This window comes from Abrus precatorius, unplaced genomic scaffold (assembly GCF_003935025.1).
Source record: "Abrus precatorius isolate BTA unplaced genomic scaffold, Abrus_2018 Scaffold9, whole genome shotgun sequence".
Lineage (NCBI taxonomy): Eukaryota > Viridiplantae > Streptophyta > Magnoliopsida > Fabales > Fabaceae > Abrus > Abrus precatorius.
In genome coordinates, this window is record NW_020874439.1 from 2,181,309 (window position 1) to 2,206,927 (window position 25,619).

General features: G+C 28.2%; 1 protein-coding gene across 1 annotated transcript; it reads left to right on the plus strand.

Annotated features, from left to right (window-relative positions):
- The first annotated feature begins 8,881 nt into the window (after window positions 1-8,881).
- LOC113849552 (carotenoid cleavage dioxygenase 7, chloroplastic) lies at window positions 8,882-14,137 on the plus strand. The gene is made up of 7 exons (XM_027479540.1): window positions 8,882-9,638; window positions 11,067-11,195; window positions 11,319-11,450; window positions 12,084-12,359; window positions 12,647-12,729; window positions 13,295-13,609; window positions 13,982-14,137. Exons 1-7 carry the CDS (start codon window positions 8,882-8,884, stop codon window positions 14,135-14,137), a joined length of 1,848 nt encoding a protein of 615 aa, XP_027335341.1.
- The last annotated feature ends 11,482 nt before the right edge of the window (window positions 14,138-25,619 follow it).

Sequence of the window (25,619 nt, forward strand, 5' to 3'; positions counted from 1 at the left end):
AGTTTAGAAAAATTAAGGAGAAAAATAAAAGAAAATTAATAAAAAGTATGAATGTAATGTTATATATTATATAGTGTAAAATAATATATTGATAAAATAAATCTTAATATAGTATTATATATTATATAGCATATATATTATAAAATAATATATTGATAAAAAAATTAGAATCCAATATTATATATGCATGATATAATATACACATATATATAGTATAAATAAATTGGTGTAGATACTATACATGGCAATAGAATCTAGAAAGCTCAATTGATTCGGCCCTAGCCTTGATCTAAGTAGGTTAGGGCCAAAAAGTCTAATAAATCACTAGTCTTATGAATTAGAGTTAGGATTAAAGTTTTATAGGCAAAAAAATTGTATTTAAAAAACATATTTTATTAATGGAAATGTAGAACATAACATTGGTTTCATAGCAAAAATATCAGACTAGAGGTGCTGCAGAGAAACTAAGTGTCTAAATACAAAAAGTTAATCATAAATTATAAGACAAGATACAAAGCTTATATCAATACCTAATATTAAATAAATCTCCATAGAAGCATAAAAAAAAGTTTCCACACCAATATATTTTGGATTGGATTCAAGACCACATGCTTAAGAGATCTAAGCCCCTTCCACTCGGACCAACAGAACTTTGTGCATTATATTAGCATCATAAATATCATTCTCTTAACAACAACCTAAATTACATAGCATCCTTGATCTTAATAATACTTTTGGACCTAGTTACTTACACATGAACCATATCTTTCCTGAAATGAAATTCAGGTGTGCTCTGCAAAAACTCTAATCCATGATGTGTGGACAATAGTTCCCTCAAGACAAGTTTGAAATCATCCTACAACCAAAATAGAAAATGTAAACACATTTGTAATATATATCATAATAAACCCTTAATAATGTGTTGAGTGACAATAAATGGCAAAAGTAGTTAGGAATAAGGGTATAATATTTTATAAAACAAAGCAAAATTGTACAAGATTGTCTAACACAAGCAGAACATAAGAATTTAACTTGTGTAAGGCTTAATTTAACTCTTATTTCATACATAATTTTTCAATAATCACCACCAAGCCAATATTTACAAGAAAAAAAATCATATATTTTCAATACTAGAAGATTAAGACAAGTGCAGATCAACAAGCTAACGTTCATGTGATAAAAAGGTCATGAAATCTGGATTTTGGCTATAAGCACTTTAAAACAGTGTTTGCACAACTTCCGTTGCGTAACTTAAGATTTGGAAGATGGAATTAGAGTTGATTTGGGATTGTTCTGAGATTGAGATTAGGAATGGATAAAAATTAAGAATGTTTTCAAGGTCAGGTTAACTCGTGAGTATCTCCACCCTGACCCACGTATTATAGACTAAATAATTTAGAGTTTAATTATAATTTTTTGTAATTAATATAAGTGTATGGCTAAATGGGTTATTTTATTATTGGGTAGGACTGGTCTCAAGGCTTTAGACCTTTTTTACACCTCTAATCCTCACCTTGACCCACATATTATAGACTAAATAATTCAAGACTTAATTAATTTTTTATAATTAATATAAGTGAAGAGCTGAATGGATTATTTTAGTATTGAGTAGGGTTAGTCCAGGACTTTGACCATTTTTGACACCTCTAGCCATATCCATGCGTTGGAGCTCATTGAATAAGTAATTACTTCACCATTTTAAGTATTTTTTTTACAAGTACCCATCAAATAATATACCCATTATCATCATTAGTTTAATTACATTATCTTATATTTTGTGCATGTAAATTTTTTAATATTTAATTTAAATTTTAAATAAAAAATAAATAACTTAAAATTGTACGGTAGAAGAAGGATAATTATTTTCATCAGACCATGAATTTATGAGTGTTACTTCAATATACTTTAATACCAAAATTAAAACCTCGGCCCAAATTAAAACGATCTTATATTTACTCATTTATCTAAATTTTATAAGTAATTACTTCAATGTTTTTTATTTTAAAATATTTTAATTAATAAAAATAATAAATAAATAAATAAATAAATTATTTATCAATTTATATATTATAAATTGAAAGTCTATTATTTAGTTTATTTATTTTCATTCAATTAAATAGGATAATTATTTTTACAAACATCTTTAGATATTAATATCTTCTCCATAGGTATTAAACTCTTAAACTTGGAAATTGACAAACAAAATTTTTTTTTTAGGCTTTTCAAGATTCTTTTAAAAACTTGAATAATAACTCTTTTCTTCGTTATTTTTCTTTCTTTTATTTTTGAAAAGTAATTATAATTATAATTATAATGCTATGTGTTCTAAGTTTTTAACTGTAGTCTTAAAATTAATTGAATTATATATTACTTGTTTAATTTGTATACATTGTAAATTTAAAAAAGTTGTACATCAAATAAAATTTTTAAGCCAGTAGTTAAAGCAATAATTTAAATAATATTACGATTTTACATTTGATAAATTATTAATATAATAATTTTTACTAAAATTTAATGAATAATAAATTTTATTTAAACCATTTTTTATATTTAAAATATGATTCCTTCTAATTAATTTTGTTAAAAATAATTTAATAAAATTTATAAACAATCCCGTGCTTGCACGGGTATAATTACTAGTATAAAACTGATATATACATTTTCTAACTTTTATTAATTTGACTTAATTTATTATAAATTTGATGTACATTTTCAAACTTTCATATAAGCTAATATATATTGTGTTCTCATTTTACCATTTCATACATTTTAAAACATTAATTTTAACTGACGGACAACAAATAAATCGCATGTGTTTTATATTTTTTCTAAATAAACATTTGAATATCTTAAAAAATTATATTTATCATTCCATAAAACTAAACTAAATACATCCTTGATTATGTATATCTTTCTAAGGTATATAATTTGTAAATGATAGACTGAAAATAATAGTTACTTTTATCTTTTGTTGTTTTAGATTATTACAACTTTCAATCCTTTTAAAGCTCTAGAACTCAACTATAGGATCATACGTGTGAAGGAAATCAATTGAGCCAAACTGAAGAATACTCAAAAAGTTGTAAAAAGTTGGTTGAAAGGAGAGCTTCCATTGATGCCATATGCCAAAGAAGAAATTATGAATGAAGAGACATAGTTTGTAATGTGTTATCAATGACCTGTGAAATGCATATTATATTCGTTCGAAATAGATTTTTTGACATTGAAAATTATTGTTTTATTTTGAATATTAATTGGGTAAATGTACCATGTATATTTATATATTTGATATTTTGTAAATAACCAATATATTTTTTTAACTACTAAAAAATATGTACATCACATAACTTAATATTGAATTATTTATTTTTACATTATACAAATTAGTGATTGATTTAATTAATAATTTTGTTTTAAATTGTGTAATTAAATCTTAAAGTCTACGCAAAATGTAATAAAAGATTCTAAAATAAGTTTTCAGAATTTTGTCTCATAATAATTATTCCTAAGTATAAAAAATATTTTAATTTAATTGTTTGAACTAAAGATGTGTAATGAAATAAAATAAAAAAGAATTCAAATTTAAAAATAATTCAAATGAAATAAAATAGCACAACCTATGACAATAAATTATTCAAAATAAATTTTAAAGCATGAGTTCAACTTTACACTTTTTTATGTTTATTTTAAATTAATCCTAATTTTGATTTTTTTTATGATTATCAATCACTTATACTAAATCTATTAATACTTAATACTTATGTAATATTAACAATATTTTTTCTAAACTATATCTACAATGGTCAGGTAAGGCAAAAAGAAGAGAAAACATAAAAAAATTTATGAGTTTGTTAATTTAATAATAATTGAAAGAGAAAAAATTACGCTTAATCTACTTAATTTTTTGTCTTATTTTATCCTATAGATCCATTAACTATATGTGATGCAGTTGTCTACAATGTGATTAATTATGATATATTTAATAGTTGTCAATTTCGAACATATAAATTATAGCATAATAGGATAAACACCAATAAAAAAATTAAAATTATTGTTAGTCACAAAGATCACATAGAGTCATATAAATGATCTACCATAACCCTAATTATGAATTTAGCTAGATATAATATAATAGAAAATTAAAACAATAATAAATCAATTCATAATTATTCGAGAAATAAACACAAACTAAAAGAGTTTCCAATGGAAACGAGATTAAGCAAATTTTTTTATCGTAAGTCTCACTCCAAAAATTGTCAACATTTGACCAAAATCAAGATTATCAAGTCAACGTTCTCAAATTTCTTTGAATAGGGTTCCAAAATCCTAAGAGTTATTTTAAATTTGTTTCTCTCAATAAAAAGCACATCCATGCGTATCAATATGCATAATCGTGCATATGCCTCGAAGCTTGAGTGTGTTAACCCTATCTTTTATTCAATTTTAGCTAAAATGCATTCAAAACTCAATTATGATATTCAAATATTAAAATGCACAATTAATACAAAAATTGGTGTAAATTGCTTTCACATAAAGGTCAAGAACATAGAAATAGACTACAAAAGTATGCAAAAAATAAAGACTTATTAGCTATTAAATTTGGTTGCTAAATTAGTCAATAAATTTGATCTTTAAATTATTTGTTAAAATTTGTTTTAAGCATTGAAAAGTTGTTTAATAATTTTGAAAATTTGTTTAATGCTATAAAAAAATAGTTAAAATTAATGGATGATAACAAAATTTGAAATCTATTTAAGTTGTCTAAAGATTTAAAGCAAGTTGATTGTAAATAGATCTCTAAATTTAAACAAGACTCAAGGAAATGTTAAAAGATTTATGACTTAGATTTGTTGATAAAAGTTACTACCAAAATGATGATATTGATTATATAAAGGCATTTTCTTAGTTTAATTTTAAAAAAAAATTCTTTGAAAATTGTTATGACTTTAATGACTCATTATAATTTATAAGTTTACTAAACAAACATAAAGACTGTCTTTTCTAATATTGATTTGAAAGAAAAAGTTTTTATGGACTAATCTAAAGAATTTTTAATAAAAGAAAATTTAGTGTATAATTTGAAGATGTAAGAATTTATATTAGCTTCCTAACTATAATATTTTAAGTTCAATGATATATATATATATAGGGAATTTTAAATAAGAAGAGTTTGTTATTATAAGAAGTGAGAGATATTAATAATGACCATTGTATCAAAATAAAGAGTTTAGATTTAATATTGCTACTCCACTATCCGCTTTCTTCTCTTTTTTGCCAATGACCATTATATATTAATATCTTTCACCTCTCACTTGAAATGCCTATATATATATATATATATATATATATATATATATATATATATATATATATATATATATATAAATTAGTAAGAACAATATTTTTATTTTACTAATGTTGTCTTGTTACATAATGTAAAGAAATTTAAGTAAAGTTATAGAAATAAGAAATGATAATAGAAATGAATATATTTCATAATACTTTAAAATAAGTATTAAGATTGTCTCAAAAGTATTGTATCGAATAAAAGGTTAAAGAGAGGTACAATAAAAAAAAATGTTCATATGCCCTATCACAAAATCTTGCCTTAAAATGAAATGCAATATTATAGGAAGGATTTGAAAGAAAAACTATGAAGTTTTTTCTATATGGATTAAAGTTTGACAATTTAACGTATATTTATACATGCGCATGACTAGATACAAATTTTGCTATTAAAATCTTAAGCTGATTAATATTAAAGTAATCTTGAAGTATAACTATTTATAAAATTACAAAGAGAATCTTTAAATATTTATAAGATAAGAAGAATAACATGCTCACGTTTAGAAAGTTAGATCGGCTTGAAGTGATTAATTAGTCAAATTTAGATTGTATTGGATGTATAAACTAAAAAAAAAAAAATTTACTTTTAGTTACTTTTTTTATATTATTAGCTAGACGAACAATTTTATGGAAGAGTGAAAAAGTTTATCATTATTATGTTCCTATAAAGGCTGAATTTGTGGTTGTGACCAGACAATTAATAAAATTACACCACTGTACACAGTTAAAAAATTGAATCCTAAACTTGATTTTAGAAAAGTAGATAATTAAATTTATCCCATCCCAATCTTAGGTTGGGGTTAATCTTAACTTTTTAGGACCCTGTCAAAAACTAAAATTTAAAATTAATGATCAGTAAATTTAATTTTCTTTTGAAAAATATTGATTGATGGTGTTATTTAATAGCTTGATTAACAATAACCGATGAGATAAAGTGTTTTTTATGATCAAATTTAAAGTAAATTTACTATTATGTTTAAAAACTATGAAATAGAAATACTTGTAATTTTTATTATTTTTACTACATGAAGCATTTTGGCATTTTGTTATTACTTCTTTTCCGTATGTGGTAGGCGGTTCATAACACTAGTATTGTTGTACGTACGAATGTTAATAGACGCACATGTTACTGCAGAGTTTTATACTTTGAATTATTATAATGAAAGGCCAATTTTATTGTTAATATTGTAAAAACACCCTAAAATTTTGTCAAGTTTAAACTTTATGTTACAATTAAAATTAAGTTACCAATTTTATGATAAACTGAACATGAATCATAGCATTGATGGAGAAGGACAGCGTTTATAGCATTGTAATAAACAAAGGGTTCAAAATTAAAGAAAGGAACGGAGAAGCACGGTGATCATGGCATTGTAGCCAACAAACAAGGGTTGAAAAACAAAGAAATAAAAGAAGGGTAATTAGTGCACATATTTAAGAGTAGACCATGCAAAATAAAGTGGGCCACTAACCGTCTAACCAATTAACATTGAAAAACATGGGTATGGACTATGGTCAAGCAGAAGTTAGATTGCAAATTACAATATTAAGGTTAAAGTAAATATGGTCTGGCCAACAAAAGTAAAATTTGAATTTGGGAATCAATATTTGAGAAGGAATGGAATGACAGGATGAAATCAGCAGATTCCTCTATAGACGGCTAAAGCAGGGTATGTAGGCCCTTGGTTCTTGTCATCTTGTAAGCAGAATCACACCAACTACGAACTTTGGTATCAAAGATTGGTCATTATTTTATGTCTTCAAGTGGCCCTAATTATGAAGATTTCAAAGTCAATCCCGCACAACTGCCCCTGCTTCCTTTCCAAATCACTCTCCAATGCCACCGTCCCATGGCGTTTTTCCAGCTCTTTCTAGTCCCATCTATCCCTTGTTTTCATCATCACATTATTTTTGGTGACGTTTGTGCATTTCATGGTTAAATTTTACATATTTCTTCATTCTAATACCATGTGAAATTGCTGTATATTTCATATATTGTCGAAAATTTTATAATATTCATTTGATAAATTGATTATTATTAAATTTCATGATAAAATTTTATAATTGATACATTAAGTTTGGAAACCCTTCCTTCTCCTATGCGGACATTGCTTTCAGGTTATTGTTCTTGAGCATTTTAGGATTATGTATGTTATAACTAAGTTCAGTTAAGTGTCTATTGACTGCAGATTGAAATTAGATATAAACTTGGTTAACTTTCTTTTTTGTTAGTCTATTGTTATTTTTATTAAAACCTTTAATATTTTCTCATTCCAACTCTGTCTAATTGATCATTTGATGATTGTTATACTATCATTTAAAAATAAAAGATAAAATTCAATGATTGGAAATACCCCGGATGCTGGCAAAATCTGTGTCATATTGTTATTATTAAGTTAATGTTCTTTTTCGTCTTTCAAAGAGCAAGAAACCAATTAAAGTTTGAACTTGAGCACATGGTTTTAATAAGTTCATTAGCTTCTTTACTTTAGTTTATAAAAAGAGAGGTTCAAAGTTGGTGCAATTGTAAAAGTATAAAAAGATGACTGACTACCATTTTTTTTCTCTATTTTCTTTTTATTTTTTTGGCCATTTCTAATTGGTATCAATGGTACACGATATGGGGACAAAAATTAATGGAAACCATTATACATTTCTTGATTAGTGGGAAAGGTTTGTCTAGGATAAGTAGACAAGAAATAAACAATGTAACTTATTAAATACTACACCTAAATTCAATGATAAGATGACCATGAACGGGTCACACTTCACAAGTGATTTTAATTAGTGCAATTTATCTCTTTTCTTCCTGTGTGTATTACTTTGCCATAATTTTCTTGATGCCGTGGAGGTTTTGAGTTATAATAATGCAAATTGCACCTTTTCTCGTCAACCATCATAATTAGAAGGAAAATGATGTTTAGTACAAAAATATTTCGTACGAAATTAAATGAAGAGTTACAATGGGCATTTAGCACAATAAATGGTCATGAATGCTCTTTATCTATGCTTCCACACGACCTTAGTCACTTTCAAAATTTGTCAAAATTCTTAACATATCATTCGTACTCAATTGCCATTCTCTAAATATAGAAGGCCATATTGCGGCTTTTATGAACAAATTGGTCCTCTCAAAGAAAAATAACAGTAGGATAGGTGAGAAAAAAAATCTTTAACTCATGGAGCACCAAGCAACTCTACTCATAAGCCATTACAAATAAGCTAAATCAAAACAAGACAAATTAAATGCACAACCAAAGAAATTGAAATGCTTCATGTCTGCCACTTAAAATGCAAGAATTTTGGTGTCCACCACATTTTAAAATGCTGCCATATACTACTACCCCACATGAACATTGATAGAGCACAAACGAAAACAACCATGCAAAGCCAGGATGGCAAATCTGTAATTAAAGGAAACACACAGTGCAATTGCACATAGCAACTGTTCTACGTCCACATTTATATAGCACACGTCCGTTGCCACCTTCAATGCCAACACTTAAAATCAAAGCCTTCATAGTTACTCCCAAAGATGCAAGCTAAACTTGTCCACAACACCCGAACATACATTCCTCCACCCATTAAACCACCGCCTCCGGTGCATCAAGCACCCTCTCTGCCACCAACCAAGCCTGGAAAAACACCTATATCCGCACCCAATACACGGGTTCCCGTTCCAATTCCACCATTCAAGGAACCTGATGACTCAATAGCTGCCTATTACGACTACCAATTTTTGTTCATTTCACAAAGATCCGAAACAACTCAACCCATTAACCTAACCGTGGTGGATGGCGATATTCCGGTGGATTTTCCCTCCGGCACGTACTATCTAACCGGACCAGGGCTTTTGGCCGACGATCATGGGTCCATGGTGCACCCTTTAGATGGCCATGGGTACCTAAGGGCATTTACATTTGATAATGTTTCTAAAAATGTCAAGTACATGGCTAAGTACATTAAAACTGAAGCACAAGTGGAGGAGCATGACCCAAAGACCGACAAGTGGAAATTTACACATAGAGGCCCATTTTCAGTGTTGAAAGGTGGGAGAAAGGTTGGGAACACTAAGGTCATGAAAAATGTGGCTAACACTAGTGTACTCAAGTGGGGGGAGAAACTCCTGTGTATGTGGGAAGGTGGGGAACCATATCAGATCCAAGCCGGTACGTTGGATACCATTGGCCGCTACAACATGATGGACGGTGGTGATTTGAAAGATCTTGATGAGAACCACGGTGGTGATGTTTGGGAGGTTGCTGCCAACCTATTGAAACCTATATTATATGGTACGTATTGATTGATAGTTTCGAATGATTAAACAATATGATTTTTAACAACTTTTAGAGACAACCATCTCTCTAAAAGTTGCTCCTTTTACTTTTTAGATGTATTTCTTTTATATATACATGTATAAAGGATAAAAAAAAGTTAAGTAAAAGATAAAAAATAATTTTACATGATATTATGAATAATATCAATTTTTAATCATTCAGATTATTGAACCTAATAATTAAGTACCTACATTGGAGATTTTTTTCTTATATAATGAAAGAGGTTGGGATCAAATAAAATTATCAGTACTTACATTATTCAAATTTTGTTATGTATAACTGTACACTTATTTGTATTTAAGGAACAACTGGTTTTATTTAAACTTGAATATTTACTTGAATTAAAAATAAACTCAAGCATCTCACAAATTTGTGTGCATATATATGTTACGTATGCATAGTTAATCACAAATTTAAGTTGCATCATTATTGGTACTAAAGTTATAATACAAATTTCAAAAATTTGAAAGTGTTAGAGTTCTTACTTAAAATTCTAACAATATTGAGAGATAAAAAAAGAAAAGAGAGAAAAATATGGGATAGATGAGTAATGTGATAAAAAACAACTATAAAAAATGAAAACTTTAAATAGATATAATATCAGTCATGAAAGTAACAGACCTTTAACAACTTTGTATGAATTAATGTATAGAAGAAACCGCTCGCTCTTTCCTTCTCCATATATGAACAGAAGAGTTTGAATAATAATACACACTATAAATGTCTATGACGTGACAGGATGGGCACAATCAAAGTGAATTATTTTTCCATTTATTATATAAATAGACACAAGAAAGGTACCAGAAGTTGTGATTATGATGTTGAATAATGGTAATCAACTTGATACTTAACAAAATAAAAAACAACTTGGGTGGGAAATGGTAGTTGGTTGGGCATGCAGTACAAGTATGGGACTCTAATTAAGCAATTCATTATAGCCCTTCCAATATCTGCCCAACAAAATTTTAAAAAAGTGAGGCTTAATGACACTTTCACTAACAAAGTTAGTGGCACACAAGGAATACATTTCCAAGCTAAATGTTTGCTGGAGTACTTACAAGCCATGTGACTCCAAACAATAGTTTATTTTAAGGGTCATTGTAGTTTTCCATGGGGAAATTAAATATAACTTTTCCTGTCACTTTGGCATACTTTAATTAATTTACACGTTAATGACATCGAATTTCACTAATGGGATGTTCGTACAAGAATATAATCCGTTTTATAATATTCTATAATATTAAAGTATTTGTTTTGTTTTATTTTATTGAATACAGGAATTTTTTTATTTAACTAATGGGATTTTCGTACATGAATATAATCTGTTTTATAGTATTCTACAATACTAAAGTATTTGATTTGTCTTTATTTTATTGAATACAGGAGTGTTTAAGATGCCCCCAAGAAGACTCTTGTCTCACTATAAGGTGGATTCTAGTAGGAATAGGCTACTCACTGTGTCATGCAATGCGGAAGACATGTTGCTTCCACGCAGTAATTTTACAATTACTGGTAAGTAAACTTACCCAAGGTTTAAATAAATTCTGTTTAATTAAATTGAATGTTCATCTTAATTTCCTACGGAGGCTTAATTTTGTAGTTATCTTCTTAGATGTATTTATGTATATATGGCAGAATATGACTCAAATTTCAAAGTAGTACAGAAGCAAATTTTCAGAATCCCAGATCACTTGATGATCCATGATTGGGCTTTCACGGATACCCATTACATAGTATTTGCCAATCGCATAAAACTTGATGTACTAGGTAAGAATTGATTCGTGCAAATTATTATATAAATATTTCTTTGTTTGTCTGTAATAAATGTTTTAGGACGTGTGAATATCACAAAGTGAATAATCATTTTCCTAATTGATGTCAATAATATATAACTAGATCAAAGTCAAGTGGTAAAGTTATTTTCTAAGTTTAATACATGTTATATTTTACTAACGTTACATATACTAAATTTTAAAAATGTAAGCATTCGTACGTAATTTAATAGTAAAAAATTGTTTAAATATATTTTAAATAATATATTATATATTAAAATAAAAAATATGATACAATACTAATTATATTTTTAAATTTTATACAATATTATAAATTCAATTTATTTCGCAGGAATTTTCAATTTAATAATTAAATTAATGATATTTATCATTTATTAAAAAATGTCGAGACTTATATAAGTGGATCTTGTTTGATATATATATATATATATATATATATATAACAGTAACAAAATCTTGAGGGATCACTTTCAATTTGACTAGCTCTATATATGATAGTACGTGCGCATGGAAACAAAATAATGAGGAAATGAACTTTTTCTATGTGATATGTTATGTCAAACATATCTTAAATAATAGTAGCGCTTTGCTTAAATATATTGGTCAGGATCAATGGCTGCAGTGTATGGGATATCTCCAATGATATCAGCATTAAGAGTGAACCCAAGTAAGAGCACATCGCCCATATACTTGCTTCCTCGGTTTCCAGACAAGCCTAAAGACAAAGAGAGAGATTGGAGAGTACCCGTTGAAGCACCTTCACAATTGTGGTTGCTCCATGTTGGCAATGCATTTGAAGTTAGACATGTTCATGGGAATTTGGACATCCAAATACAAGCCGCTGCTTGCTCTTACCAGTGGTTGAATTTCAGCAAGTTATTTGGTATGTGGTTATATTGTATATATGTATATATGTTTATGTACGTGTTTAATGATAATGCATACGTATATGTGCATCAAAGAGAAATTCAAATAAACTCGTGACACTCCTAATAAATATTTTCCCCTAACTAATTGAATGTGAGTGGGGGCGGGGTTTATTAGTTTGCTAGGCCTTGTCTATGGTAAAATTGCAAGGGGTATTAATTGTGATATAAATAAAATAAAAATTGCTTTTCTTAATCATACCCACGTTTCTTTAATAAAAACTCTAATTTGGTTAATTATCAGGATACGACTGGCAAAAACGCAAGCTGGACCCCGCAATAATGAATGTTAAAGGTGGAAATGAATTATTGCCTCATCTTGTTCAGGTATTGATGCTCCCTCTCCTTTATTCTCTGTCTCTTTGTATGTGTGTATAAAGTTGTCGTTTAAGTAAAACATATATATAATAGATTATTTTGTCTTCAATATTATCAGTTGTTTCTGATTGAATATTCTAATTCATCTCGACATATTGCTTTATTTTCTCGTTATTTCAAATATTTTATCATGCCTAAAGGATTAATAATGTGATAGATACCCCTTTAATTTCTTCTAACGCCTTAATTATTTTGGACTCCCTAAACGAACAAATTTATACCCACAAACGTAGTTTCTTCCTTTCTCCAATATTTATGAGAAATGTAGCAATACACTGTTAAATATACTTTTTTTAACACAAATTCTTTATCATTTATTGAAATTTATTAAAATTCATTAAATTGTCAGTGATGTTCATTTTTAAATAGCGAAATCCACATTTTTTAGTATATACAATATGAACTTCAATTAAAACAAAATATATGTGAAAAAGGATGTGTTAAAAGTGTATGTTCTTAGTTTTACATTTATATAGATTGCTCTATGCTCAATACGTTATACAATATAATGTAGGTGTCTATAAAATTAGATTCTGACTACAATTGCCAAGAATGTGATCTCAAGCCCATGAAGAAATGGAAGAAATCCGCAGATTTTCCAGCTACCAATCCAGCGGTTTCCGGCAAGAAAAACAAATATCTCTATGCAGCAACAACCTTAGGATATCGAAAAGCATTGCCAAGTTTTCCTTTCGATACTGTTGTGAAATTAGATCTAGAGAGTGACACTGCACAAACTTGGACTGCTGGAAGTAGAAGATTTATTGGTGAGCCTATTTTTGTTCCCAAAGGTGACAAAGAAGACGATGGCTATCTTCTTGTCGTTGAGGTAAGGATGACTATAATAACGGGTTCTTTGTTCCATATAGGCCTCCATATTTACAATATTCTCTTAAAAAATTGAAAATAATAATAAATTAGGGATAACTATCTAGCTTCTTGAAGGAATATACTGTAAAGAATGCTTTAATGACAAAGACATTTTTTTTTAAATTTTTAATTAGTTGTATGCGTTACAGAGCTATATTTGCCTTTCAATATAAATTAATCTACATTTAAATCTTGTTTAATTATAATTTGGATGTTGACTATTTTGTAAAAGAGGTTTTATTTAGTGTGCATATATAGAAGTTGTGGTAGGTCTTCGAATATATAAATTATAAGATGTTTCTAATGATGACATCAATTGCTTGTTTTGCAGTATGCCGTTTCAATGAGTAAATGTTATCTCGTAATCTTGAACCCAAAAAAGATAGGAGCAGATAATGCCCTTGTTGCGAGACTCGAAATTCCAAGCCACTTACATTTTCCTCTGGGTTTTCATGGTTTCTGGGCAGCTAGCGAGCTGAAAATCTAAATGATAGATCTTCTTTTATTGTAAAAATTATGAAATTCCATTCAAGGTTCGTATAAATGATTGTAGTTATGTGATAATTATGTGCAAATATATTTTATTATTTATCAATATATAGCTGTAAGTATTTATCTAAATCGAACTAGTTTTTTTTTTTTTTTCCTTTGCGTCGTGAATTGTATATGCGATGTGCAAGGGCATGTTTGTTTAAACTTGTAATTGACACGAACGGCGTGATACCAAAAGCTCCCATAAGAAGTAAATGATTTTTTTTTCTTTTACAAAATGCCATTTGGAAAGAACTAGGAATTTTAAAAAAAGATCAAATAATATAATTATGATAATAAGATATCGTATATTACAAAAAATCACTAATTATTTATCATTCCATCTATTCCTTTGGAATTGTACTTTATTTTAAAACTGTGTAAGAATTAAGAAAGATATTTAAAACTTTCATTTTCATTAGAACTTTTATCTAATTTTCGATTATAATTATTTATCTCTCTTATTACTTAGTTACCTAAGTTAAGAGTATAATTGATAAAAAGATAATCAGTGCATACTCTTGAACTTTTACAAGTGGCACAATAAAATTTATTAAAAAATAACAAATAAAAAAATGAAGAGATTAATCACTAACTAAATACCTACTCGTTTTCGTCAAACAGACGAAATAAACAACAAGAGTAAAACCGAATTTAAAAGAACGAAAACTCTAATTGAAAGAAAAGAAGGGTGTGTGATTTGAATTGTTCATTGTTTAAGACCGTTTAAATTCAACTATTCGTTTGATTGATGTTTGTATGGCCTGATATAATACTATTGAAGTGGAACTCGTGATTGCTTCTTGATTGGATATAAATAGAAATTTCGCAAACTTTGAAAACAGTTTACTGTTTTAAGTAGTATAGAATTGTTTTATGTTATTTTTAATTTTAAAAAATTTCTAAAATCACAAAATATATTTTCACAAGTTAGAACACTTATTTTTTTTTTTTATTTTAGAATTGTTGGAACTATTTTAAATTTTAATAATATTTTAAACGTATTTGTAAGGATTTTGATAAACGATTTTAAAAGAAAATGAAACAAAAATGAAAAGTGACTGTAAAATGAATTATAAAATTTTGGACCTTTTTGGAACTCCTAAGTCATGTGAAATACATGAAGTTGATAAAGACATTGGAATAAATTTGGAAGATTGAACCTTTAAATAAGAAAATACCATGATTTTGACGGTAAATGAATGTCAAAAATTCAAAATATTTGACTAAATGAGTGGTAGGACCAAAGAAATATTTTTAACTATAATGAGACTTAGGTAATGACTTAGAAATAGGGGAGAAATGTGACATTTCAAGAACAAATGTAAGAGGGGGTTCTTGGCTGGTATGTTGCATCTCAAGCACTTATGAGAGCGGGGAGAAATTATCAATGCAATGTGGCATGGACAAAGACTGGCTCTTGGCAGGCTTCTAGTAGTAAAAGACACATAAATGAATCGAACATACACTGAAATAAGAGGGATTCAGAAACTGTACAGGTATGAGACTATACAGTTAATGATAGCTTAAAGGAATTGATTAATACTACATATATAAACAAAATGCATTTACTTTTCGATATCCTATCTTGATAAATTCATATTTTGATATATTTTATAACTTATATTCATACACTTAAACTCTATTTTATATATATTTACACTAATTATGTTATTAATTATTGCAGTTTAGCTTAAAGTTATCATTAGTGCATTATGGAGATATTCTGGATAAAAATTAGATATTTTTAGTCCTTGGCAATGCCATGTTAAGTTGAGTTTGAATTTTTAATTTAAAATTTAAACTTAGATATAAAGATTTGGAGCGATTCTGACTATAGATAAAATTGATTTGAAAAGATAGAGTTCAACCGATTGGAAACTCATGGCATAGCCTATATAAAGAGGTCTTATGCTCCACACTTGAGAAATTTTTACTTCTTTATACACATTCTTCCCCTTCTTAGTTCTACCCAAACTCATCTTTGAGAGTTATTGGAGACCTTTGGCAAGGACGACAAACTTTTCCTTGGAGTCTAAGCAAGTGATTGAGAGCCCTTGCGGAGAACGATAATTCTCTTCATCTTCTACCTTTCTGGTTTCTTTTGTTTGAGTTTTCCTTTGTAGTTATGTGTTTATTTATCACGTTCTTTATAGTTTATTTTATTATGAGTAACTAAACTCATAGCTAAGGTTATGACGGATCCTACTACAAACTTTATGTTATTTTTACTTTAATGTTTGATTTTATTCTATTGAATTATATTGTGTATATTAAGATTTGATCATCCTTAGTATTCCATAGTTAGTTGTATTGTAGTATTATAGGTGATTGATAAGTTCATATTTTTATATATTTTATGACTTATATTTATACACTTAAAACTCTATTTATATATATTTACACCAATTATATTATTAATTGTTACAATTTAGCTGGAAGTTGTTATTAGTGCATTATGGAGATATTTTGAATGAAAATTAGATATTTTTAGTCTTTGGCTGTGCTATGTGAAGCTGAGTTTGAATTTTGAATTTAAAATTTAAACTTAGATATGAAGATTTGGAACGATTCTTATTGTGGATAAAACTAATTTGAAAAGATAGAGTTTAACCAATTGGAAACTCAGGACACAGTTTATAGAAAGAGGCCTTATACTTCACACTTGACACTCTCACTTCTCTACACATCTTCTTCCCCTTCTTAGTTCTACCCAAACTCATCTTTGAGAGTTATTGGAGACCATTGGTAAGGACGACAAGCTTCCCCTTGGAGTTCAAGCAAGTGATTAGGCACCTCTTCAAAGAACGAGAACTCTCTTCGTCTTTTACTTTTCTGAGTTTCTTTTGTTTGAGTTTTCCTTTGTGATTATGAGTTTATTTATCATGTTCTTCGTAGTTTATTTTGTTATGAGTAACTAAATCCATAACTAGGGCTATGGCGGATCCTACTGCAAACTTTGTGTGATTTTTACTTTAATGTTAGTATTGGTTTTCCCTTAATATTTGGTTTTTATTCTATTGGATTATATTGTGTATGTTAAAATTTGATCACCCTTAGTATTCCATAGTTAGTTGCATTGTAGGCGATTGTACTGCGTATAATTAACGGAACTATAGGATAAAACGAGATAAAGGGTTAGGTTAATCATACTTAATAAATTAACAAACTCATAGGGACTTCATGCTTTCTCGACCAATTACCTTGCATGATCATTGGGAGTGTTTGTTCAGAGAAAGGAATATTGATATTGCATAATCATTGGGTGTTAATAAAACTAATTATGAGTGGTTAACAAATATTTGGATACCAATATCAAGATTAAATTAATTAGAACATAAAAAGTACAGTAGGTGAACCCATAAGTCTTAGGCTCATCTCATCTAATCTCTCTTATATATTGTATTACTGTTCTTTTAATTTATTGTTAACATTAAGCTTTATTTTTAGTCTATTACAATCCCGTTATGTTTAAACAATCGAATCAAGTTATTCTTGGTACTTGAAAATAATCTCTGTGGGACGATAACTTGGGAACTCTTTTCAAAAACTCTTTTTACTTTTTAATGGGTACACTTGCCCACGAACAAATCAAAAAGTAATAAAGGGTCTACCTCCTAACAGATTTAACGCATGTGCGAGGAGAAAGCTTAGCAATAACTTCTATCTTAGCAGGGTCTACCTCTATACTCCTATTAGAAACTTTATGCCCCAAAAAAATGCATTCATCAATCATAAACTGATATTTTTTCCAATTTAAAACCAAATTATCCTTTTTACATCTTTGTAAAACCAAATCAAGGCTATGCAAACAATTATCAAAAGTGTTATCGTAAATAGAAAAATCATTCATAAAAATCTCAATACAGTTTTCCATTAAATCAAAAAATAAGGCTATCATGCATCTTTGAAATGTAGCGGAGGCATTTCATAATCCAAACGACATCCGTTTATATACAAAAGTACCATAAGAGCATGTAAAAGTAGTCTTCTCTTAGTCTTCCAATGCGACAGGTATTTGCATGTAACCTGAATAACCATTCAAACAACAATAAAATTCACGCCCCGCTAATTTTTCTAACATCTGATCAATAAAAGGAAAGGGAAAGTGGTCTTTCCGGGTGGCCTCATTGAGCTTCTTATAGTCTATGCACATATGCTACCCAGGTACTTTCCTTACAGCAATAAGTTCATGTTGCTCATTCTCCATAACTGTGGTCCCTCCTTTCTTTGGTACAACCTGCACAGTTTCGAATAAGTTCATGAAAAAGAAAATAAAATATAGCAAAAAGAAAAGAAAAATGGTTATATATGAATGAAAGGAGAGAGGAGTAAAAATATTGATTAGATGTAAAATATAAAAATTACTCCAAGAACTTCATTTGTAAACTTAAAGGATGTTTATATTTTTTATAATTTATTACCCTTTTGTACATTCCCTTCCTTTCATTTATCTCACCTCAATTATTATAACTCCTTGGCCACATTATAACCTTAAAAAGACCTCATAATTTTTACTTGCATTTAATTTATTTAGTGGAGAGTCAGTTTATAGTCAACCCTACGGTAGTACACTTTTCTTTAGGAGAAGTGAGTGATATCTCATTTTGTCTCTTAATGAGAGAGGAAAGTAGAGTACCTTAGTTTGACATTTGAGTGAAAAGTATGAAAATATAAGATTCTAATTAGAAATTCTTTTGATTACATATGCTCAGTGATATTACTCTTGTTGCTCTCTTTATCTCCTTTATCTCGGGTTCTTTGTGTGGTATTATGTTTCAAGTTATTATGTATTCTCTTAACCAACACTTTGCTTGAGGACAAGCAAACAGATAAGTATGGGGGAGTTGATAAGTTAATCGCGAGTGTCGCTCTCGGACAAATTAATAAAAACTGAATTGCATAAAAATTATGTAAAAAGAGGTGCAATCTGAGTCGTCTCTCAACGATGATAACGTTATACAATTATAAAATTTTTAGAGAGGGTTTGATTTATAGAATAACTAATTAGAATCAAAAGTTAAAAATAATTTAAAAACTCTAATTCAAGAATTTAGAAGAACTACGACCACTCTATCACCGGATTCCAAGAAGATGCATCAACCAACAAATTAGTGATTAACATTAAATTCGAATGAAACTTCAATTCAAATTAAGCATTCACACGAGAACCCTCATGCATTCGATTAACACACAATTCGCTCAAAATTTAGAAACCTCTAGAACCTAATCGATTTGTGTTAATTTAATTCACCAATGTCATTAATCTTAGATCTCAAACCTGAAAATCGAATTCACACTCCATCAAGAATTAATTACATACATCAACCGAATAATATGTAATCAAACAATTACACAATTATCAATCCAAACGAAGAACTTCAATTCGAAATCATAATTAGCAAGAGGAGAAAGAAGGAAGAGATGAAACCGAATTTGTTGTTGAATAAATTGCGAAACCAATCCTCAAGAGTGTCACGTCCCTTTTAATCCTTGAATTAGATGGAAATCTAAGCCTCCATGGATGGAGGGAAACAAGTCGTAAAAGGGGAGAAAAAAAAATGAAAATGAGAAGAGAGGAGAGGAGCCAAAAAAATTAAAATTCAAAATTCTGTTTGTCACTTTGTTCAGGATCTGAGATATAGCCCCAATACTGTACCTTGCTCAGGATCAGCGACTGCAGCGTTCCGACTTTTGTCAGGCCCAGTTTTAGCTTCTTATCATCAGAATTGATTTCTGACCTTTTCATAGGAATTGTGCACATTTCTCTTAGCTTTTCTTAAAGGAGTTCTACAACTCAAGATATGGTCTAGAAACCAAAATAGTATCAGAATTTGGCAAATACTGGAAAAATTAAATAAAGCCCAAATAAAATTCAAACATTATAAAATGATCCAATTCAACCAATTAGGCACAAAAGAGGATTAATGAACTAGGAATTAGAAGAAATAATGTTATAAAAATCTAATTGATCGTAAGTCTGTAATTAGACCCTCTTTTACAGCCCATATATTCATATTTGACCTTTATTTTATTTGAGTTTTACACTAATTTATATATTAATTGTGCAGTTTGGTATAAAGAGGTCGCAAGTGGATTTTGGATGCATTCTGAGCCCAAATTTATGGAAGATTAGAGCTTCACAATAATTAGCATGCCCAGACCCATTTAATAAGCAACGGGGGTGCTTCGAGCCCATGCACAATCGTGCTTAAGGCCTTGCACGGCCGTGCTCATATGCGGAAAGCTGAATTATGAAAAATCTTTAGGGTTTTCAAACCCTATTAAAAGAGAGACCTCAAGCATCGTAGAAAGGGGACAATTTTGATACCTTGGCTTTTGCTCTTTCACCCTATCTCTCTTCTAAGGGGATCTTTGGCATATTCTTAGCGAGACTTGGAGCTTCGAGCGACCATACTCAAAGACTGGGAACTCATTTCATTCTAGTTTGCTTTTCTCTATGACTTTGTTTATGATTGTTTTAGTTTTTTTTCTTTAGCATGAGTAACTAGGTCCATAGTTAGGGTTATGGGAACTATCATTCATGAATTTATGAGATTTTGATGTTTGAATCTAAATTTGATTTTTGTTTTGTGATTAAATTTTATCATATTGCATTTCTCTCTTAATCTTAATTAATTATATCATTAGACAACTGTACCTCGGTTAATTAATAGATCTATAGGGTAAAACAAGACAAAGAATTAGGTAGACCAAATCAATCTTTCTCTTCTAATCATTATTAAATTTATAAGTTCATAGGTTCCTTAAACTTTCTTAAATTGATGTCTTGCATGACCATTGGGGATGTTAGTTTAGAGAAAAAAATATTAATATTGCATGACTATTGGGTATTAATAGTATTCGTATAAATAATTGGTAATCACAAGAAAATTGGATTTAGAATTAAACAGAAAAACAACATAAAGGATTGAATAAGAAAACCAATATGCCCTAGGTTCCTCTCCGATAAGTTTAACCAAGACGTGCATTGTATTTTTTGCTCTTAGTTTTATAGTTGATTTTATAAATTCTTGTTTTAATTAATCTTATATCTTTGAAGCTTAAACAATTGAATTAAAAAATTCTTAGTAATTAAAAATCAGTCCTTGTAGAACGATATTTTGGGAACTTAATTTAAGAATCCTTTATTACTTCTCGATAGGTACACTTGCCTTCGAACAAGTTTTTGTAAAACCTATCAATAAGTTCATGTATTGTAGGCGATCGTACCACAAGTAATTAACGGAACTATATGATAAAATGAGATAAGGGGTTAGGTTAATCACACTTAATTCCTTTCTTTCAGCTATTATTGAATTAACAAACTCATAGGATCTTTATGTTTTCTCAACCAATTACCTTGCCATTGGAGGTGTTTGCTTAGGAAAAAGAATATTGACATTATATAATCATTGGCTGTTAATAGAACTAATTATGAGTAGTTGGCAAATATTTGAACACCAATATCAGGATTAAATTAATTAAAACATAAAGAAGTGTAGTAGGTGAACCCATAAGTCCTAGACTCGTCTCATTTGATCTCTTTCATACATTCTATTATTGTTCTTTTAATTTATTATTAAAATTAAGTTCTGTTTTTGATCCGTTATAATCTCATTACGTTTAAACAATCAGATTAAGTTATTCTTGGTACTTGAAAATAATCTTTGTGGGACGATAACTTTGGAACTCTTAATTCAAAAAATCTTTATTACTTTTTGATAGATACACTTGCCTACAAACATATCACTTAAAAACTCCAATGTTAAACATGCTTAACTTGGAGCAATTATGGGATAGGTGAGGAGAAAGCACACATTGATGACATTCAATTTACTAACCTTGACATTCAATTCAGATATGAGAAATTCACTCAACTTTCATTGAGTAAGCCTAATTCCTAACTAAAGAAGATTAAAATATGATGTTAAAAGAAAGAGAGAAAGAAAGAGTAGATTCAAGTCCCAAGCCTGATTCCTCAAGAAATAAGCTTTGAAATTCATCTTAAGTTCTCTCTTTAGCTCTCTAAAAGTGTAGAAAAAAAAAGAGAGAAAAAGATCCTAAAAAATTTGAATTTCTGACTATTTATAACTTTTCCGTGCTTTTGGCATAACGCCCAAAATATATTTATGCAATATTCTAGAGTGACTACTCTTGGTACTAAAAGTGCATATGCACAATATCTATCTCATTTAAAAGTCTTTAGAGTGACTACTTTCATCATAAAAGTAGTTGTTCCTTCTCAAAAGCCTTCAGAGTGACTACTTTCATCATAAAAAGTAGCTACACAAAACTTGTTCCTCCTTTAAAAGCCTTCAGAATGACTACCTTTAACATGAAAAGTTACCACATACAAGTCATGTTCACTTAAAAGCCTTTGTAATGCTTACTTTTGGTGCCAAAAGTGTTTACGCTCAACCTTAATTATCTTTCAAACTTCTAAAGTATTCATTATTTGTACCCAAAGTGGTTACACTAGACCCATTTGACCTTTTAAAGCTTTCAATTCATATGTTTTCTTTGGAAATTCATGCAAAACTAATTCAATCAACAACATTTACATAAAAATCCTATTTAATTCTAACAAATTGAGTTACTAAAATAAAATTTGAATTATTTGAACAATTATATATTCTTATGAGATTTTCATCTTCTACACTACACTTTCTTATTAAAAATATCCTAGAAAACTAACTAAAACCTCATCAAAATCTGAATTTATCACTAGCAGAGTGAAACTAAATTTTGTATGGCTCTTTATAGTATTTGATTTATGCTTGTATTTTTATATGAAAATAGACACTTAAATAGAGAAAACTCCTATGATTTTATGATTTTTGGATTGGAATTTATTTAGTTATAAATTTTATAAGTTGGTGTATGAAATCTAGAAAAATCTAAAAATGGTCATGTCCATGATATGAATTGCTATCTAGTTTGAGGGATGTGTAATTATGATAAATTTGAATAAAATGGACAAATTGATGGCTATGATTTGTTTTACGATTATGAATTAATTTATAAGAAAATTGGTTGAAAATGTCATGTACAAGCAACGGAAAAATAATGTTAGTTTGACCATAAGAGATAACAAAGTGCCCAAGTTCTAGCAAATGACCAAATTTAGCTAATTTGTGTCGTAGGCAATAAGAAATATGTTAAACTATCCTAATAGGAACTAAGACATACGAGAATTGGTTAGAGTATAAACTGTTGGAAGTGATTATAATAGAATTGTGCACTAACATTTAGTTTGGGATGTTGTACTTATGACATTATTTGAATTGTGGGCATAAAACTCTCAATCTTCAACCCAGAAATTAAAGAAATGGATAATTAATTACTTTGTGGAGAAAAGTACAAAAACAAATATTACAATGTTTGTTTGATTTACAGAGTGATTAGTTATATTTTATTCATTAAGTAATTAATATTATCTTATGATGTAATTTATGAATAATTTACTCATTTTGTCTTTTGTTTTGTGTCTCTCAACTATGTTATGGGTATAGAATGAGCTTTGGGGGTACCTATTATTCTTAAGCAAAGCATGACCTTTAGTATGGAGGCTAGAAGTTGAAGTCATAATACTATTAATCAAACTATTATCTTTATTGGTTGTGTTATATTAACAATTACTTCCATTAACAATCTTGGTGTTGCTCCCATAGTTATGCAGAGCCATGTTAAGGTTGAGATTCTCTTTCCTATGTATTGCGCAGTAGCTTACTTAAGCCTTCATGACAATCCTCCTCTAGATGGACTAGAGTAGTAGATAAGGGCGAACTGTTGAAAAAGGTTATATACAAAATTATGTTTTCTTCGGACTTTTTCATTAGACATTCATTTTTCTTTAATTTGTAATATATTTAAATAATTTAAAAAAATTTAGGAGGTCTAAATAAAATTACCTACTTTTGGATATGACTACTCATATATATATATATATATATATATATATATATGTGTGTGTGTGTGTGTGTGTGTGTTACATAATATTAGTAAAGTGACATGACAACTTAGCAAATTGAGATAAAACTATTAATAGTAATAGGAATATTTCAATTGTCACCATCTTGACCACTTAACTATGAGTCATTGCACACTACAACCCATCAACCACTTAGCCAATTCCTTATGTTATAAAACCACAATCACCAATAGAAATTGTAAGTTCAACCACCAAATGTGCCTTTTTTAAACATAAAAATAAAAAGATGGATTCATTTTAATATTTTAGTATCCTATAAAATTCAAATAATTTTTTATTACATCAAAATAATAAATAATTTAACAAAAAATATTATAAAATGTTTTAAATATGTGAATTTAAAATTTATTTTCTACAATTAGTGTTACACATGCAAATATATCACAATACAATTTATTATATACACATCTATTTATCAAAATATATTATGCACTATTCAATTATTAACACACTGCATGTACATCAAAACATTTTAATGTAACGTGAAATAAAGAGAGAAAAAAAGGAAAAAAATTGATATTTAAATAAGTTAAAATAAGAGCAAAAATGATAAAAAAAATTTCTATTTGCTTGAATGAGTAGAAAAAGACTAAAAAAAATTTGAATTATATTAAAAATATTCATAAAAGAATAAAATAAATAAAAATATTATGTTAAATAAAAATTAATTTTATATTGTAATATTTTTTTAAAAAATTATATTATTTTAATATTTCTTAAAAAAGAAATTGGGGAGGGGAGAATGCTGTGGTGGGACTATGAAAAAACTGCTTCCTGTTCCAAACTCAAAAGAGATATTAATTTTTCTACCTTATTTCTTAATTTCAATGCATCTAAATAAAATGTTAACAGAAACAACTTAACTACAAAATTGCAACCATGTTAAAAAAATATATAACTTAACCATAGTCCAAAATTAAATTGATTATGACATATTCCAACACAATCTTGTGTGAAATCAATGTTCTCGTTTTTTGACGCATGTTTCTAATACATAACTGTAGATTATAAATCAGCACTTTATAAATAAAACATCATATTTACATTACAGGCATAATAACTATTTATTTCCATTTTTTATCCATGTTTTATCAATTAAATAGGCATAATAATAATATCTTATATGATAAATGTTTAAAATCTAGACTTAATTTAAATAAACTTTTTTTAAAAATATTATAACAGAAAAAAGTTAATATAAAAATGAATTATTTTTTTTCAAATAAGAAATAATTTATGTTTCTCTATTCTTTGAGAAGTTTTCTCAATTAATTTATATAAAATTTGAGAAAATAAATTATTTTTACCTTATATAATTTTTTATACTAATTTTTTTTATTTTATACAAATTTTTCTGAAAAATATCATAAATGGCCGTATTAAATACTCTGTGAACCAAAGTCATATTTTAATTATTCCAATGCATCCGTAAGATTCGCCATAG